The sequence below is a fragment of the Clarias gariepinus genome, chromosome 1 (assembly GCF_024256425.1).
Source record: "Clarias gariepinus isolate MV-2021 ecotype Netherlands chromosome 1, CGAR_prim_01v2, whole genome shotgun sequence".
NCBI lineage: Eukaryota > Metazoa > Chordata > Actinopteri > Siluriformes > Clariidae > Clarias > Clarias gariepinus.
In genome coordinates, this window is record NC_071100.1 from 45,394,021 (window position 1) to 45,413,544 (window position 19,524).

A 19,524-nucleotide genomic window follows, 5' to 3' on the forward strand; every position below is an offset into this window, starting at 1 on the left:
TTAAAAGACGGAGGAGATACACAGTATTGCCATGTTAATCCCAGTCATGTGCATCTTATATTGTCAGCACCTAGTATTTTTTTTGGCCATAAATAAGACACAATGAAAATGTACAGTACGTAGCTTACAAAAGATTGATTTCTAGCATATTTTCGCAGCGCTGAACTCGCTCTCTTGACACATCAGGATTCCCAGAGATATTGGCTCGGCTTGCCAACTTGGCAAGGATAGATCTCAGGAAATGACTTTACAGTGCTGTGAAAAAAGTATCGCGGCATGACGTGTTGTTTTTTTTCGAATTTTTTACTTTTATCGTGCTTCACTTCACATCAGAAAATGATTTATTGATTCAACAGGCCTGGCAGTTATCAGGCTTGGCTGTTTTAAGTGAAATTTAACTCAGCTTTTCAAAAAGTGTGGTTACTCACAGTGCATTCATGATTTAGCAAGGGTGCAATTACTTTTTCACATGGGACCAAAAGGGTTTGGACATATTTTTTTTTCCCATAATAAATTAAATCATGAGTTAAAAACTGCATTTTGTATGTACTCGGGTTACCTTTGTGCAATATTAAAATGAGTTTGATGATCCCAATCATTTATTATATGCAAAAACAAACAAACAAATAAATTAATTAATAAATAATTGTACTTTTTCTTTTAAGGGAATGCTTATAAATATATGCTTCATAACATTTAATGATAGTTGCAATATCACCAACGTGGTATTAACTGATTATATTATATATGAATATCGTATTTTTGTATTATTAAATGTAAGTTCATGCATGATAGTGAGTCTGGTTTCTCTCAAGGGTTCTTCCTGGATGTTTTTTCCTCGGCACGGTCGTCTCTGGCCTGCTTATTAGGAATCTAAATCTACTAGTACATCCGGATTTCTGTAAAGCTGCTTTGTGTCAGGGTCTATTACAAAAAACAACAACAAAAAAAACAAAACAGGAAACACTATACCAATAAAACTTAAATTTGAAACAGCATGCTCGTTAATAGATCGGATTTTCAGGTTTAGATATTTGTGTCATTTTAATCAGTGTGTCTGAAAAAGCAAAACAAAGGCATTTGTTTTCCAAAGCTGTGACTGTATTTCTGACTGTTAAAGCTACAGTATGACTATGTCCTTGTGTGTGTGTGTGTGTGTGTGTGTGTGTAAATGAGTACATGAGCAGGCGGACACTGACAGATGGCACGAGCAGCCGTAAACATCGCAGAGCCCTTTAGCGGTTATGTGAGTGTGTAAATCCATCCCATGATGAAAAGCCCTTTTAGTTTTGTCAGGGCCTTCCCCAGAGACGAGCCCGTCTTTCCTCACACTATCAACCTCCTGTGTGCCCTCACGAACTTCAAACGTTATAGTCCATCTCTAAAAAGAGGAGGATTTTTCCACAGTCGTCCTCGCTTAAATCATAGCAGCAGGTGGCTTGGCTGTGTGTGTGTGTTTGTGTGTGTTTTTCCCCTCTCTCTTCTATCTCTTTTATCGCCCACTCGAACGGATCCCGGGCTGTAAATCTTCCCCCGAAGAGAAAACACGAATCACTCCGGCGCCGCTCTTGACGATTCGGGCTTCACCCGAGACGGAACGGGGCAGACAGAAAGTGACAGCAAGCCTGCTCTGGCGCTCCTTACCTCTATCACTCTGTCTCTCTCACACTTTCTGTCTGTCTCCAGGGTTATAAAGAGACGAGGAACAATAAACAAGCAGTCAGTATTTCTAGTTCACACCTTGGAAGAGACGGTAGATGGACAGTGACAGCCGTGAAGAGGAGGGGCGGGTTCGCTCCATCTAGTAAAGTGGCAGCTTTAAGCGTGCCGAAGTTAAGGAGTGAGGGATGTAAGGGCTGGGATGATGGGAGAAAAGCAACACCTGAGCTCAGCACTTATCTGCTGGGACACTGAAAAGAACATGTCACGGCACATTTAATCCTCTTTACACAAATCCAGTCCAGCCAGAATCGCTGCTGCACACTGGCTTTGTGTTTAAAGGGTTTGGATATCTGGATATACGTACCTGTATTCGGATTTAAACTAGATGTCTGCGTGGCTGAAACTTGAATCTCATAACATTTATAACATGGTATAATATCTGACAGTAGCACTCAGCCTACTATGGTGCAGTGGTGTCTTAAACGGTTAGGGCTTTAGATTACTAATCGGAAGGTCAGAGGTTTCACGGCCAAGATTAAGTCCTTAACCGAGGCCGTTAACCCTGTCTGCCCCAGGGGCGCTGTAACTGCGCTGATCCTGGGCTCTAACCCCAGCTTCCTAACTGGGATAAGTGGGGAAACAAAACCCCAATAATTTCACTGTGAGTGATATTCACACACTCATTCATGCACAACAGACAATTTGGAAATGCCAATCAGCTTAATCTGCATGTCACTGGAGTGTGAGAGAAAGCTGGCGTACCCGGAGGAACTTATTTTACAATTAATTAAAATTACAATTAATCAAACTGGGGAAAAAAAAAAAACCTGTGCTCTGAATTCTTGCAAGCACACAATTAAAGAATCATTTATCTAATTCAGGATTTAGTCCTTGGAATACGTGTACACACAAAAAAGACGTTACATGCCATTTATGTTTTCTCTATTTTTAAAACACACGAAAGCATTAAAAGCTAATCAGATTAGTGGTGACCGAGGACAGTTCCACTTGACCATGAGGATAACTTGTGACTGCAGTCACTCAATAGTTAAGGACTGAAATTCCCATGAACAGTTTCGTACCTAAATCTCTAACAATGAAAGTGGACAAACCAGCCCTTTTACAGCCCTTTTGTAAAACTGATTTGCAACCATGGCCGCTGTTAAAAGCCCCACACAAATACAAATCTTATATTAAAAAGAAAATACCCTTCCCAGGCTCATTGCCCAGCTCTGGCATTTTCTGTGCCACATTTTTAAGAGCTAATGTAATGAAGGCTCAGCTGGTACTGTAGGTAGTGCTAAGTGCTAATGGCTAACCCACTGTACCCTTTCTATTAGCCCTTAAGAAGGGTTAGTAATCTGTCCTCGCTAGAGAGTGAAGTAGGCAGATCCTGGCTTGACAGTTGGCTAACAAGTGCCCTTTTGTAATAAATACCCAGCAAGCAAGTCTCTCAGATCCTTGCCTCCTTGCCAATCAGAAGCCTAGACAAAACGCCATTACCTGTTTCGCTTTGTAGAAATCCGACAGGTCTCGTCTGAAACAGCAGTCACTGTCTGCGGGGTCTTGTCGTCTGTGTGTCGTCATAGTTTTGTACAGTAAGTAGCAGCAGTGAGCTTAGTAGTACATTCAGGCACCTTTGTTCATTAACATAATGTGTGAGTAACAAACGTCCAGCACGCAACGTTAACACAGTCACTAGTTTACTGTACATAAGTCCACCACTGCACAAAATAACCTCTCAGAACCTGTTGATTAAGGAGACGCCTAACAGCACTTGTCAGGGCGTTTTGCATTTTCATGTGGACAAAGATATTTTAAAAACGCAGTGCATGTGGACAGAATTATTAAAAAAAAAACAAGAAAAATCTTTGTTTATAAAAATACCTGGCTACGTGTGGACATGGCCTGAACTGAACTGATAAAACTTCTAGAACCAGAGGCAAAACTACGGCAAGTTAGAAGGGACAAAAAGACAAGCACGGTCTCTGTCTCGTGGAGGAGGCACCGTTATTACTAGTAATTACTACGTATCAACTAACAGCTGCACTAGCCTCATATGTTATAGTTGCCTTTTAACTTTTATTTCTGTAAATTTTAAAACATCAATGTGAATTAATGTTCTTGCATATATTTTTCTGCTTAGACTGAAAAATGTGACTGGGAAAAGCTTGAAGACAGGTAGGAAACGCTTGATATGGATGGTTCCAGCCCCTGTGTTTTGATTAGTTAGAAAAAAATTGACTTTCACAAAAGGTGGTTTGAGGCGATTCATTTAAAACTGCAGACACTGAAACGGCGTGTTTGGTAAAGGAGTGAAACAAAGAAAATAAAGCAAGCCTCAGTCGAATGCAGAATCTGAGATGTATTTCAGTGGGCAGATTAACAAATACATTTTGAGGACCTTATATCATCTTGTTTAATACTTGACCGTTAAAGAGCTTTACTTTGTGCTCATGTGCATAAAATAAACATATTTTCACTCCAATTCATAGCTTTCAGAACTATATAAACCGGGTGGGAATTATTCAGAATTGTTGTATTCTTGCCTAACCCTAGCTCATGTTTGATTGACAGGAGCTCTCCATGCTACAGTGTGAGGTGTGCATACTGGTGTTCTCATTGACGGACCGACGCAGTTTCCACCGTGCATCTCAGCTGCGCTTGTTGCTGAGGGAGAGCCAACCCAACACTCCCATCATCCTCGTGGGCAACAAGAGTGACCTGGTGCGCTCGCGCGAGATCAGCACAGAGGGTAATGACCAAGCCTGGTGGCTGACCTGCAGCCATTTTAATTATTGAACATCTCCAGTGGGCCATCTAATTAATTAGTAATAACAGTGAAGAACAAAGCTGTCAGTAAGTGGTGGCTGTATATTTTAGCTTCTTTCATGGCTTCTTTCAATTCCTTCATGGTGGACTTTTCTTCAAAGTGGATTAAATCTCAAAAACAGAGTTTGCCAGTCTACTGCGCAACACAAAAATGTGTTACTTTTGTCACTTATTTATTCTGTCTTGCTATTGTCATGCAGTTTCCAGAACACAGATATACTGTATGTTGCTCAACGTGTTACTCTCAGTGCTTGTTCATTAACAGCTACAATGAAGTGCTAAAAGGAGAGTCCCGTGTGTACTTATTATGCAGTAATATCGTGTGTGACGACTTGTGTTCATGCTAAAAATTTGCATTCAAATTAAGCTGACTGGGTGAAGTTAAAGAGGAACAGATTACTTTCCCACCAACTTAATTTACCACCTTTCTTTTGTCAATTTCTTTATTCTGTTTTACTTTTTCTGTATTACCCACAATGCAGTCCGACTATTTGCTTATACCGGTGCTGTGGGCTGTAAACCAATGCCACAGCGCTTTAGTATTTTAGACTGTCCAGCTCTCTCACCTTCTCATACCAATGTTTTCTTTTTCATCATTTTGATGGTCGGGTACATGTGCGTCACTTTCCTCCGTACGACGTGGCACCAGGATGCACTATGGTACTAAGAAGGCCAGCCAGTCGAGGTAGTGTGATACTATGGGCAGCGTTCTGGTGGGAAACCTTGGGTCCTGTCGTTCCTATGGATTTTACCTAGACACACACCACCTACCCAAACATTTCTGCTGATCACTAATAATGAGCCCTGACACACTGGTTCAACAACGATTCCCTAAATTCTCCAGCTCTCAATCCCATTAAGCGTCCGTGGGATGTGCTGGAAGAACAAGTATACCTTTAGTGTTTCTGTGTTTACATTTACATTTAATTAAGTAAAATATAATTTTTCTCTCTTCAAATTTAAGATATTTTCATAGATACCAAATTTTCCATAGATATTAAAATAAAGCTTAGTGGGTAAATGTCTTTATGTGACATCACAGGAATAATAAAAGTACAATACATTAAACCCATTACAAATTATTCACAAGTTTTAGGCTGTTTTTTTTTTTTTCTTTCTCTTTAAATAGTTCTGCACCACTGCTCACAAACACCATGAACATCCGCCCGGAGTCCTTTTAAAGCCTCATCTGGCACGCTAATGTGATTTTTTTGCAATATGCCACATTATCTACGGCTAGCTTTGGCTTTCCAGCCCACTGATTGTGCACGGGAGTGTCCTAAGGGAGCCGTGAACAGTTTTATGTTTGAACACACCTGATTCCATTCAGGCTGGGCTCGGTAATTGGCTGAATAAGGTTAACATACCTCTGGGACTGAGTGCAGAAAACCACTGTCCTATTTTAACACCATGAACTCAGTTTACCTTGTCCAGCCTTGTTACCTTGTTACCCCGGTCTATTGAAGAAACCAGTGTTTTAGGCGTTACTGCATTGAAACTAAACTCTGTAGGGAGAATGGATGGATAGGTTTGCATCAGATACGTTCTTCATTAAAATGACATGGCTGGAAAATAGGAGCTAAACAGAAAAACATTCCTGTGCCATAACACGAGGTCGGGATCATGAGTAGCTCCTTCTCATCTCCATCATCATCTTGTCTCATAAATCAAAGATCAGTCAATCTTTGTCTCATCTGTTTATTGGATGGATGGATGGATGGAGGAATGGATAGATAAATAGAAAGGTAGGTAGAGAGATAAATAACTTTATTAATCCCAAAGGTAAAATTGATGTTTATAGCAGGCAGTTCATAGTATCAAATATAGCTATGCAAGGACTATACAAGGCTAACATTTACTGTACACAGAAAATCAGGATTTATAAAGAGAAAAAGGCTGTACTTATATACTAAATGCAGTAGTGAAGTCACCTAAGAAATTACTCGGCATGACCTAAGAAACTGAACATTAAGGGGAATAAATGACAAATGTTTTGTGAACTTCAGTCCTCTGCAATGTACAAATGTTCAATGTGGTTGGTTAGATGTGTTCCAACACATGTGTTAAGGAAATGTAGCAAGTCCAAGTTCAATCAATTATAAATATTATTTATACATATATAAATTACATATATGTACATATATATTTAATACATAAATTATATACTGGACATAATTTATTTGTTTCCACAACTTTTTCAAACTTACGTCTATAATGTTTTTCAATGCTTTATGACAGTTGTTAAAAGCGCTATACAATTTAAATTTCATTAATTTAGGATTACATTTTCTATCACGTTACAGCCCAGTTTATTTTTTTTTTTCGCACATCACACTGTAGTAGGAAGCTGTAACCCAGTAACCCAGTATCTCACAGCTTTAACCATTTGTACCACCACTACCTAGATCAAATTAGCATGTGATCTGATGTCATTATGATTTCCAATAGTTTAAGTAGAAACCTCCTCTCTACAACCAACTCTGAATAGTCAAATGCAGTCCCAAGGACCAAACGAGCCTTTCTGATCATACTTAAAGTCAAGTCAAAGACGACTTTATTGTCGATTCTGCTGCGTGTACAGTACATACATATAGAGATTTTGAAATGACGTTACTCTCAGTCCCCTTACAAACAACACTAAGTACAAAAATTTTAATGAAAAAGAACAAAAAAGTGTTTAACAAAAACAAAAACTTAAATAACACAAACTTAGACCATCACAGTAGTTAAGACGAATTCCAAAGTGGAAACAATGCCAATGTATTTGGCGTTAAAGCACCTGAGCTTATTTAGAGCTTACGTAGAGCCTGCTTTCCACCTCCCTCTGTATATCGAGGTGGACCCTGAGGTATCTGTAGCTCTTCAACACCTTCACCTACTCTGCCAGACTGGAAAGCGTGTTTAAACTACTCCATATCCTCTTAACCATACGCCAGGTCTTGGCCACATTCAAGAGCAGTTTCCAACATCACCACTCAAAGCTGTCCACCAGGCCACTCTGCTTCTGCTCCTGTTCACTGCTGAGTCATCTGAATGAGGTGTATAGTGAGAAGAGAAAAAGTATCAGGGGTGTTCCACTGTCACTCATTCGGACTTACCTCCCTCCAGCCTAACAAACTAGAACTCTAGTCTGAGTTTGTTTAGGGATCAGTCTGCATCTTCCAGATCTTCTCTTTTAGCACTACAGAGTGCGTCATTATTATTAGTCATTGGAAAGGAAACTGAACTGAAATGAAAGCAGTTGTAGAAACTGTGGAGGAAGTGGAGGTCTGGGGTCTTTGTGGTGGGAAGAGGAACACGACAAGGCGGCTGGGAGTCCTGTCCTGAACCTGTTGAAGAACAGGTTTAGCTTGTTGGATTTCTTCTCCCTTAAAAACCTGCGAATGTTTCGTTGTTCAGCAGCTCCTTGAGATCACTGGTGATCCAGGGCTTGTTGTCATGAAGTCGATGGGATCTCCATACGAGGTTTTTGCAGCACTGTACAGGAAATTTTTATTTCTATATCTCAGGTTTTCCTGCTTTTGTGTCGTTCCATTACTTTCCATTGTGTAGTACAGCCTCTGTATTTACTCTGGTGAATTCTTCTCTTGATTGCCGACTTTGGCACAGATGTTTCTTCGGCTTTAGGAGTGTATCTGATCTAGCCAACTATTGTAAAGGCGTTCTTTTTCAGGGTTTTAGTATAATTTGGTAGACAGCTAAACTAATAATAATAACTTACTCAATGTATAAATAGTTATGGAGATGACATAATTTATATAATAAAAAATTACTAAGTTTGTTGAGAATAGTGTAGAGCAAGACACACTCTTGGGGGCAGACTCCTTAAGACTAGTTAAGAAATCTGTGCTTGGGAAAATGCCAGCAGTTTCAGTAACAATGAAACACAATTTTGATGTTCTTTTTTACCCCCATAATCACAAGGCAAGGTGGTGTAGTGGTTAGCGCTGTCGCCTTGCACCTCCAAGGTCCGGGTTCGATTCCCGGCCAGGCTCGATTCCCGTCTCTGTGTGCATGTTCTCCCCGTGCTTGGTGGGTTTACTCCGGTTTCCTCCCACAGTCCAAAGACATGTAGGTTAGGCTAACTGACGTTCCCAAATTGCCCGTAGTGTGTGTGTTTGCCCTGTGATGGATTGGCACCCTGTCCAGGGTATACCCCGCCTCGTGCCCTAAGCCTCCTGGGATAGGCTCCAGGTTTCCGTGACCCTAAGTACAGGATAAAGTGGTATAGACGATGAGTGTGTATATGTTAGCACACCACTGAGAGAGCAAGAGAGGAAACAAAGGAGTCTGAGATTAATGATGCAGGGAGGAACGGGATTTTCATATCGCTGTGCTCAACATGTTCTCTCCTCACTAATACTATATCGTGGATATTTTTAGAATCCATCTTCCCGCTTCCGGACTTTTTCTTTAATCAAACTTTGACCGTATATCTGGCTCCAGACTGCGATATGCAGTCGTAAATGAGAAAATGACATGCACACAAAAGATTCATTCCCCCTTCGCTATGTTGAAGAAAGATACCGTTTAGCAATATGAGCTCATCTTTACTCACTGTGACACATGGTGTCTTCGTTTCAGCTAAATCAACCCCCTACTACCACCTCCCTATAAATCTCCACGTCGCTCCAGCTGGCTTATGAGAAGTAGACAATTTTATAACCGCACTCTCTGAGATGATATTTTAAAACGTTCCAGTCTGTCCATTTTATTCTCGCTCCCTGTGTCTCTTCAATCTCATGTTTGAAACATATTTTTTTTATCTCAGGTCATAAAAAAATGTCTGCTGTATTTCACTTTTTCAGTCTTGTTACCTGAAGACATTACCTGTGAAATATATGCCCACTTGTTCAACAGGATTTTCATGTAGATCATAAGAAGAAAAACTTATTCTTTTTATTTCATTTTTAATGATATGACATTTCCAGACAGGGTCAATTTTCAAAGTGCAACCTTGTAATCGAAATTATATGCTTTTATTAAAATGAAAAAATAAATAACATTTTAAGGGCATTAGTGGCTCAGTGGTGGGCTTCTCAGTTTGGCTCCTAAGCAGCAAATTTCCAAAAGACTGCCCTTTTAACTGTCTTTAAGATCTACATACGGCATTCATCATCCTCCTTGACCTTTCAGCTGTCTCTGTTACAGTCAATTTTAGTTTTATTTGTGTAGCGCTTTAAACAATGGTCATTGTCGCAAAGCAGCTTTACGAAATAAAAATTATGGAAATGAGTATAGAATGGGTGAGAAAATATTTATGGATCCAAATGGTCAGATCGTCTCTAATGAGCAAGCTGAGGGCAACAGTGGCAAAGAAAAACTCCCTGAGATGGCAAACCTTGAGAGGAACCAGTCACAACAGGGAACCCATCCTCATTTGGGTGGTAACGGACAGCAGGGCTTAATCTACAGCCATACTGTGTGTTAGGAGGCTAAAACTATTGAGCGACTGCAGTCAAAGTCCAACGTGAACAGCCAAGGCCAGGACCATCTTTATGGTAAAGTGGAAATGTCCCCAGTAACTTGGGATGCTACCACATTGGGGCTGGAGCCTATCCCAGGAGACTTAGGGCACAAGCCGGGGTACACCCTGGACAGGGTGCCAATACATCGCAGGGCACACACACATATACACACTATGCGCAATTTGAAAACACCAAGTAGCTAAATCTGCAGGTCTTTGGGAGGAAGCCCACCAAGCATGGGAAGAACATGCAAACAGAGACAGGAAACAAGCCTGGCCAGGATTCAAACGCGAAACCTGGAGGTGCAAGGCGACAGTGCTAACCACTATACCACCATGCTGCCTGAAACAGATAACAGTTCGGTATAATTATAGTCACATGTATAAGGTAAATGTATATTTAGTGCAGGGTGCAAGCAAGGACTCCGGCAGGACTAGGACATAACTTAAAGGAGAGCCAGAAGGAAACACAGACATGAGGGCTCCCTGGTATGTAAAACATTTACACTTTACTATCAACAAACCTGGGTGATTAATGAGAGTGGTGAAGACAGCATCTAAACATACCAGTTCACCATAATACTCTACGTCCATGAGTCTCCCAGATCTGCCCTTTTAAACTAAGGTAACTCTATTCACAAAAATGCATGGCTAAATAAATAACACTAAGTGTCTGAGTTTTGAATATTAATTGGAAGGCTATCCCATAACTTTGGGTTCACCTGCTGTAATTTTCATAATACGTGGTACTGACAAGCAGCCTGCATCCTTTGATCGAATTAGATGTGGTGGGTGCAATGCAGTGTGTATCTTCTGGTTCTAGTGAAGACTCTTCAGGGCTTGCAAAATTTCAAAATCCCAGGTAGCCCTTTGGGCAGACACTCTTCAGTTTTTGGTAGCCCAAAATAAATTTGAGTAGCCCGAATAAAAAAGAGATTATTTTTAAGGTATAATATTGTAAACGAAACAAAAAATCAATCAAAAAATTGTTAAAACACAAATTACAACAACTTTATAAAAATTTAAATCATCAACTCAAATATTTGGTTCTAATTGAACAGAAATTTCTATGAACTTGTAAGAACTGTAGAACATGAATAAGTCTGTGGCAGGTTCTGAAATTTCCACTGAAGTCACACCAATGGGTAGTTTACTCTTCGCAACATAGTACGCTGTTCTAAACTGTAATATCATCTACATGAGCTTTAATGAAAGTGAATTCTATCATACCAAGGTCTTTTACTGATACAGTCCATCACAAGATGGTTTTGTTCATCCTCATGAGTACTGGAATACGAGCCACAGTCTGGCAACAGTTTCCTCCCTACCTGGAAAATCGGTCATAAGCACTAAGGTGGAGAGGATGCGCATCTGGTCCACACACAGTCCATTGGGTACACACAATTCTCAAACTCCTAAAAAGAAGTATTTTTTTCTCATGGGTTCTTATGTGAATGACACTTGACTCATCATCTCCTTCCCTCCCTTGGACACTCATGTTTCCACTCAGACCTTCACATGTCTGGCAGACATCTCATCTTGGATGCCAGCTCTTCAGCTGAAATTGAATTCCAGTAGAAATGAACTGCTATTTATTGCAGGCATGTCCCTGAACACCTCTGTGATCTTACCTTCGGGCGTTGCATGCAACCTTGGGGGTAATCACAGATAATCGATCTTCCTTCTCTCCTTCACTGCTACTCAAACACGCTTGTGCTGTTCCACTTGTACAACATCAGAAGGATTTATCCATCTCTTTTTACACAAATTCAGAGTGCAGATGCATGACTTGTTTTCAATCTTTTTAAATTCTTTAAACCCACCTTTATACTCCCTCCACTGGCTTCCTTTAGCTGCAGAGTCTTAAGTGGGTCAGCACCCTGTTACCTTAAAGCATTTATCATACCCCGCAATGCATCACACTACATTCGATTCTCTAGCTGCTAGTGCTAGACTAGACCTACCATCTCTCACAAACAGAGATGGTATAAGGAAGGCATAAGGAAGAAAAAATCCCACAGCATTTGCATAGCCTGAAAATTTTGGCACTGCAATTTATTGTTTGTATAATTTAAATGAAAATTTAATTTGAGTATTTAAAATTCAATGCAAAAATATTGACCTTACTAAATCATGTTTGAGAATATATAAAATTGGCTAATATATTAAAAATGGCTTGTTATTTTTCAACCAAATTTTTTTTTTTTATTAAAATTCTGGGAACATCTGGAAAGAGCAATTGATTGCTGCAATACATTGCGGCAGCACTTTTAACTAATTTGAATCATTAGGAAGTTAAGGCAATTAATTCCATCTTGATACATCAGGACTAACTATGCACTTTAAGGGTGGACAATACCACTGCTTCTCGTGATCTCATTTCACACTTCATGACCACCCATTCTGCTGCTGTTTGCACATTGCACATTACATGTACTTTATACAGTTTATATACACAGTTTATACTTTTTACATTTGTAAATATTTCTATTTTATACTTTATTTTATTGTAACAGAATTACTACATATTGTACTACAGTACATACTGCATATTTTCTATTGCCATTTGCCTCTCTTTTTTCCTATTAGGTCCCAAACAGTCATCTAAGCATTTCACTGCATATGGTATTGTGTATAGTTCCCTGTGAAGTAGACTGGGAACAGGGAACAGGAAGGGCACATTTTAAAGGAACGGACTGCTTTGAGGAATTTTAGCACTGTTACACAGTCAAACCTTGGTTTACGAGTATAATTCATTCCAGAAGCATGTATTTCCAGAGGAATGTATATCAAAGCGAATTTCCCATAAGAAATAATACAAACTCAGATGATTTATTCCACAACCCAAAAATATTATTATAAAATGATTCAATATGCACAAAAATATAAAATTAAAATTAAACAAAGTAACTTGCACTTTTAAAGTGAAAATAAATCAAAGTAACCAGCATTTTAAAGTAAAAAGGAACTTGTCTTTTCAAAAACAATTGTGGTTGGTCTAAGAGAGACTTTCACTAATCACTGCTGTCTGTTGGCTCACTAGAATCTTTTTTGTTTTTTAGTGCAATTCTTACCTGAACCTATCTAATGACACCTGTGTTTGCCTACTTTTGAGAATGTCACGGAAATAAGACATTGCATTGTCATTAAACAGATTCACAGCTTGCACTGCTACAGCCTTATTCGGGTGGTGTTTTTCAACAAAATTTTGCACGTTTGCAGCTTCCCACATTTTACACACCTCCATAATGTCACTTGAAGTTAGGGATTTAAGTGACCCAAGCCATGCTGTTGGACCTCCATATAACATTTACAGTAACTGGCTCTTCTGTACCTTGCATTTCTTGAAGGCTCATAGATTTTTTTTTTAAATGATACACATGCAGGGCCATGACTTTTAATTCCCTGCTTGCATTAGCACAAAACAGTAGTCTTTCATGGGCTTGCGACCAGGCAAGGCATTTTCTTTTGCTGTAATGAAGGTACACTTTTTCCAAAACAGCCCTGTCTCATTACAGTTAAAAACTTGCTGCGGCAGGTAACATCGGAAGCTTATAAAACTTGAAAGCAAACCCCTCACCTTCCTTAGTCTTACCTCGCAAGCGTCTCCGTGCCTCACAACACTGTGGATGCCACTTCTCGTCTTAAAGTTATCAAACCGCCCCCTGCTCGCCCTAAAGCCTTCTTCATTTTCTGTCGACATACCTGGCAGTTTGCTTACGAGGTCGGCGTACAAGGTCTTTGCCTTTTCACAGATAAGTTGCTCAGTCACAGTATCACCAGCAAGTTGCTTCCTGTTTATCCACATGAGAAGCAACGTTTCTACATCTTCCAGGAGACGTGGGCGCTGCTTTGATATTCGCATGACTCCATTTGCTGTTTCTAGTCCTGTAATTTGTTTTTCTTTGCTTTAATACTGTGCATATCGTTGACTTGGACTTTTTATTAAACCTTGCAATGCCAGCCACTCGCAAACTTCATTCGCGCTTCTTGATGATTTCTTTCTTAACTTTCACCTGTAATCATCTCCTTCTTCTTGCCGCCTTTCTTTTGCAACTTTTTCCTAGCGAAAGTTACGTTAAGCCTGTATTTGTCACTTATACATTACTGCACAGTGAAATTCTTTCTTTGCATATCCCAGTGTAACTGGGGTAAGAGCGCAGGGTGAGCACCCCTATAATAATACAGCACCCCTGGAGCAGACAGGGTTAAGGGCCTTGCTCAAGGGCCCAACAATGGCAACCTGATGGAACCACTGACCTTCCCATCATTAACTCAGTGCCATAGCCCTCTGAGCTGCCACTACTCAGCAGTAGTACTAAAGCATAGTGAAGAAAATAAAAAAAGTAAATAAATAAAACTTTAAAACAATATAAAAAATGCTTTATGCGGTCACAAACAGTATACACTCGCACGGATGTTTACCTCTCGATTACCCACAATTCCGCAGCATGCACGTGAGCAAGAAGAACGATTGGCACAATTGTGATTACGTGACGCTCGGTGTCAAAACAAGAAGCAAATGTGTTTTACATGATACTTGATGATACTTGGTACTCGTATATCAAGACTCGCCCATTTTTTAAAATATTTTTGCTTGTCTTGTGGAACGCTTGCAGAAAACGGGGTTACTCGTAATCTGAGGTTCCACTGTACTTCAAAAGATCTAGGGGGTGGAATGAACTTCCACTAAATGTGTAAACAGCTGGGTCTCTGTCAGGCTTCAAATAATGTTTAAAGAACTACATCTTCCTAAACAGGCTCTAATTATTAAGATTCTGGATTATTGATCAGAACCATAGCCAATGTCAAATCCCATGAATGTAATTATTTAAAATTACACAACAGTCATTGTTGTTATGTAAAATTAATGCACACCAGGGGGTCAGGGTGGGTGGTTGTTAGGGTGGTGAGATGTGGCATGATGAGGAAGTAAATTATTGTGGTATAACAACATTCTGCCAGGTATTATTTTGCTTATACGGTACAATAGCGATTATTAGAGATTACAAGGTTCATTTATTAAAATAAAAAATGTCTTTTTAATTTTTCCACATACCATAGATCATTTATTAATCATTGACTCAGAATGACGGCACGGTGGTGTAGTGGTTAGCACTGTCGTCTTGCACCTCCATGGTCCGGGTTCGATTGATGGCCAGGCTGTTTGCATGGAGTTTCCATGTTCCATGCATCATGATGGTTATTAGAAACAGTAAAATGATCACATTAATATTAATCATGTTACATCACTTGACAACCTGACCAATTAGATTTGAGAATTCTGCAGCACTGTGGTATAATATTTTTTCTTCCTCTTTTTTTGAGTTAGATGAGGTTACAGCTCAGTGCTACTTTTAGTCCGGTACAGACCCTGATGTATCACAATAACAAAGCGATTAATGAAGATAAATTAACGAATATTCAGCCTGATGTACCGCGATAACAAAGCGATTAATGAAGATAAATTAACGAAAATTCAGCAGGTGTTTCAAGCGATGAATGAAAGTAGAAAATGAAGCAAATTACATAAACCCTATTTTTTTTTCTTTTCAAGTCCAATCAGCGCAGCCATTTTTTATAAAATCAGTGTTGAAATGAGGTCACGCTTTAATCGAGCTTTGCATAAAATGAAAAGGCCCTGTATTAAACTGTCAAGTTAATGATTAGATAATGAAATTCTCTAAAATCATCCTCAGATTAAACAGCAACCGTGCAGGCGTTTAATTTCGACACGAGTTTCTCAGAATGCTTCTTAGAAGCACTACTTACAAAAAAAACGTTAAACTTTTCAAAACCTGTTCTGGGAGTTCTACAGTTTTCTAATATAGTAGGCGTATTAAAAGTTGGAAAACTGCATGGATGGACAGCCTTCATATTAACTTGCAATAGCTCGGATTTGTAGTCTCAAAAGAAATCGGTTTCAGACAGATTATCGACAATACATTGCTATTTACAGTGTTATTCCCTGCAGAAATTGATGCTCTCGCTGAGTTCGTTTTTCATAACAACGTATTTTCTCAGGGTATACCCCTGAACATATAGTGGAAAAAACTTCATTATTCTTACTCTAGTACTGTTTGCTCTCAAAGTTTTCCACTCTAAAGAAAGATATCTTCCATTTCGAGTCGTCACTTCTGGCTTGCTCATTAGAGGGTCTAAAATCTACATCCAGATTTCTGCGATGCTTCGTGTTTCATGGCAATCTGTAATTATTAAAAGCACTATACAAATGAAATTTACATGAAAATTGGTGCCTGTCTGGTGAGATTCTGAGGACCGGGGATGGAAAAAGAATAAGCCTTAAATCAAGGGGGTGTTAACCTTAACTTCGTTAAATCAACAACTTTTGTTCTTTATCCAAACCACCTTATTTTAATTAAATAAGAAAAAAATTAAGGTATGGTATTGGGAAGATAGCTGTCTAAGAACAGTGGTCGGTACAGAGCATTTGCACCAAAGACTCCTGGCTTGGAGTCCGCAAGATGTTGGAAGCATCCCCTATATATCAAATATCTAGTATGTGGTTATGCCCCATCTCCAAAGGGGATCCAATGGAGTCTCATCTGGTGACTTAGGGAGGCACTATCGTGTTTGCGAACCAGTCTGATATCTTGATGCTTTAACATGGTTTATTATCATGCAATAAAGAAAGGCACTCAGATAGAGTGCTATGGCATTCAAATGGTGCTTCCTTGGTATTAATAGATCAAGGGGGTGCCAAGAAAACATTCCACACACCTTTATACCACCTCCACCAACTTGAACTGTTGACAGAACTGTTGGCAGATGCTAAATTCTGACGCTTCCTGCATGAAATCAGCTCCATCAAAGTAGGAGACAGTTTTCCAATATGTATCCATAAACCTGTCCCAGTGTTATCTTCAGAGTCCTTGGTTGTCTGACAGATGTGGAAGCCAATGTGATCGTATTCACTGTTTAAGCTAATTCACCTACAGATTTGATATGCTGGCCATTCTAATATGCTTTTCTGTTCAACACATTTGCAAAAAAAGTTATTTAAGATACTGGAATACTGTTGCCTGACTCGAGATTTCCCATTGTCATCTAACTTCTATAAACAGGTTCTCTAAAATCTCTGGCCATGGAACCAACACTCTCCGGTTGTTTTGTGCACCCTCCTGTGAAAATTTGAAACTGCTTAGGAGATTTTAGGAGAAAATAGCATTTGTGAAATATATAAACCAGATCACATTTTCCCTCATGCTGATGTTCCATGTGAACGTTTACCTAAAGCTCTTGTTCAGTATCTGCATTGCCAGCTGCAACATGATCGGACAACTGCAAGAATATGGAATTTGTTTCCAATCAAGTGCCCAGTGGCTGTATTTTGTATAATTCTTGTCGTTCACTTGAAAAGAGTGCTACAGTAATAGGATGTATCAAAATATCAGATGAGTTTGAGGGATCCTGCAAACATGTCGAGGAGAGGATCATCAAATCCAAGCTTGTAGTCCGAGATCCAAGTAGTTTCTAAATATCTAAAGTAATATTTAGATTTGGCGGCACAAAAGCTTAGTGGTTAGCACTGTCGCCTTGCACCTTCAGGGTCCAGGTTTGATTCCCGGCCAGAGTGAATTGCCGCCTCTTCATCCGTGGAGTTTCCTCTAGGTACTCCGGTTTCCTCCGACAGTCCAAAGACATGCCGATTAGTCTAATTAGTGTTCCTAAAATGCCTGTAGTGTGTAAATGAGTGTGTAAGTATGTGTGTGTAATGAGATGCATTGGCACCTTGTCCAGGGTATAACTTACCTTATGCCCTAAGTCTTCTGGGATAGGCTTCAGGTCCTTCACGATCCTGTGCACAGGACAAAGCGATATAGACAATGAGATGACGATATTTAGAATGTTTTTTAATAATAAAAAATTTTTGTTTATAAATGAAGCTCGAGATTTACAGAGTTCTTGTGTTCATTTTCAGAAGCTCACTCCAACGCTATGATGTTCGACTGTGTCTACCTGGAGCTGTCAGTCTCGCTGGATCACGGCACTAACGAGCTCCTGGAGACGGCTGTAAGGGCCGCTCGGGGTCACAGCTTGGGGTCTGGCTGGACCGAGGGATCACCTGGAGGGGGCCGTCGGGAAAGCCTCACCAGCAGGGCCAGGCGCTTCCTGTCAGGCCTCGTGCCGCGCTCACACCATGGCCGTGAGCGAATCCGTGAGCAAGAGCGACACAGAGGCTGCCGGATGCTGCGGCAGAAATCCCGCTCCTGTCACGACCTCAGTGCCCTGATGTAGAAGGGAAAGATTAGTAACTCAAGCGAGACATCAGTTTTGTCAGGTTAAATCCAGGAAAAGCTGTAATAATGTTTGTTTTGGGTTCATGCATGGGGCAGTCTGGGAAAACCCTTTGGCAGTCGCTGTGGCTGAATTCCGAGAAACCAAAAGAAGCTTTGCCTTACCTGCTGTCATCGCCGGAAGAGAAAAGAGCGCTTATATACTCAGTGGAATTACAACGAAAGCTTTAAATGTGATTCTCTTTTCTCTTCCTTTTCTAATTTCACCTTTCCGTCCTCGCTTGAGACCCATGTAAATAAAACGATTCAGGATATTTCACCATGTTGAGGGTTTTCCCATGCTGCCACATGACAGGCATCGGAGTTAAATAGGCGAGGATTACTGAGAACATTATTATTGGTTTTGTTTCATAAATAAATATGAAGATGAAGAAGGGAAGAAAAAAATACTTATCATGCACTTACACAAGCAGATGTAGTGTAGCTCTTTGAGAAGCTTTATGCTGAAATTAAGCTCAAAGTGTAGGACAGTATTATAATTAGTGCATGGACGTGTAGATGTTCATATAGTAGTTTATCCCCCAATATAAAGAGAGACTCAATATCAGTCTTAAAATTATGATTTTTTTTTTTCTGCCCTTAAGAATGTTGGGCATTATAAATAAACACGCCACAATCTTTTTTCAATTATATTTAACTTTAAAAAAAAAAAAAAGAAAAGTAAAATTGTGGGAATTATAAGCCCTTTAATACTCAGAATGCTACTCTCTGCATAAATAACTTTATTCCTAAAAAAACATCTCACTCATTCTGTACACAGACACAATTTATTTAATTCTTTTACATTTTCTTAAATAGCTGAATAATAAGAGCAATATGATTTGCCACATGAGGTTGTGGAAATACTGCTTTCACAATAATTTCACTTCAGTCCTTTAGTTCGACAGGTTGAATTTAAACACTGACTTATTTGCACTAAAATAAAATGAACAGCACAAGCAGTTAGACAAATCTCTGTGAGAAACCTTTTTTTTTTTTTACTCGCTCTCTTTCTCACACACACACTCGCTTTACCTCTTAGACTGCGACTTAGCGCATGCCTGGACGATCGCTTGCACTTAAACCACATTTCACACAGACATGGAATCATAGCCATGCTTCAAGAGGAACAAGCTCATATAACAACAAATATTAATAAACATGGATAATCTTTTTTGGCTGTATGTACAGAAAGGAAAGCAATACTAAGGAAGTCCAATGTCTTAATCCACAGTCTAACCTTGTGTTTCAATACTGGTGTAACAC

At 39.6% G+C, this 19,524-nt stretch overlaps 1 protein-coding gene across 1 annotated transcript in view; it reads left to right on the forward strand.

The window, feature by feature from the left end:
• The window catches only part of rem2 (RAS (RAD and GEM)-like GTP binding 2), a 43,690-nt gene extending 24,740 nt beyond the window's left edge, over positions 1-18,950 (forward strand). Inside the window, exons 4-5 of the mRNA XM_053501089.1 lie at positions 4,240-4,417; positions 17,904-18,950. Of these exons, the coding sequence (XP_053357064.1) occupies positions 4,240-4,417; positions 17,904-18,220 (495 nt within the window). The 3' untranslated portion in view covers positions 18,221-18,950. The remainder of the gene's footprint in view (positions 1-4,239; positions 4,418-17,903) is intronic.
• The last annotated feature ends 574 nt before the right edge of the window (positions 18,951-19,524 follow it).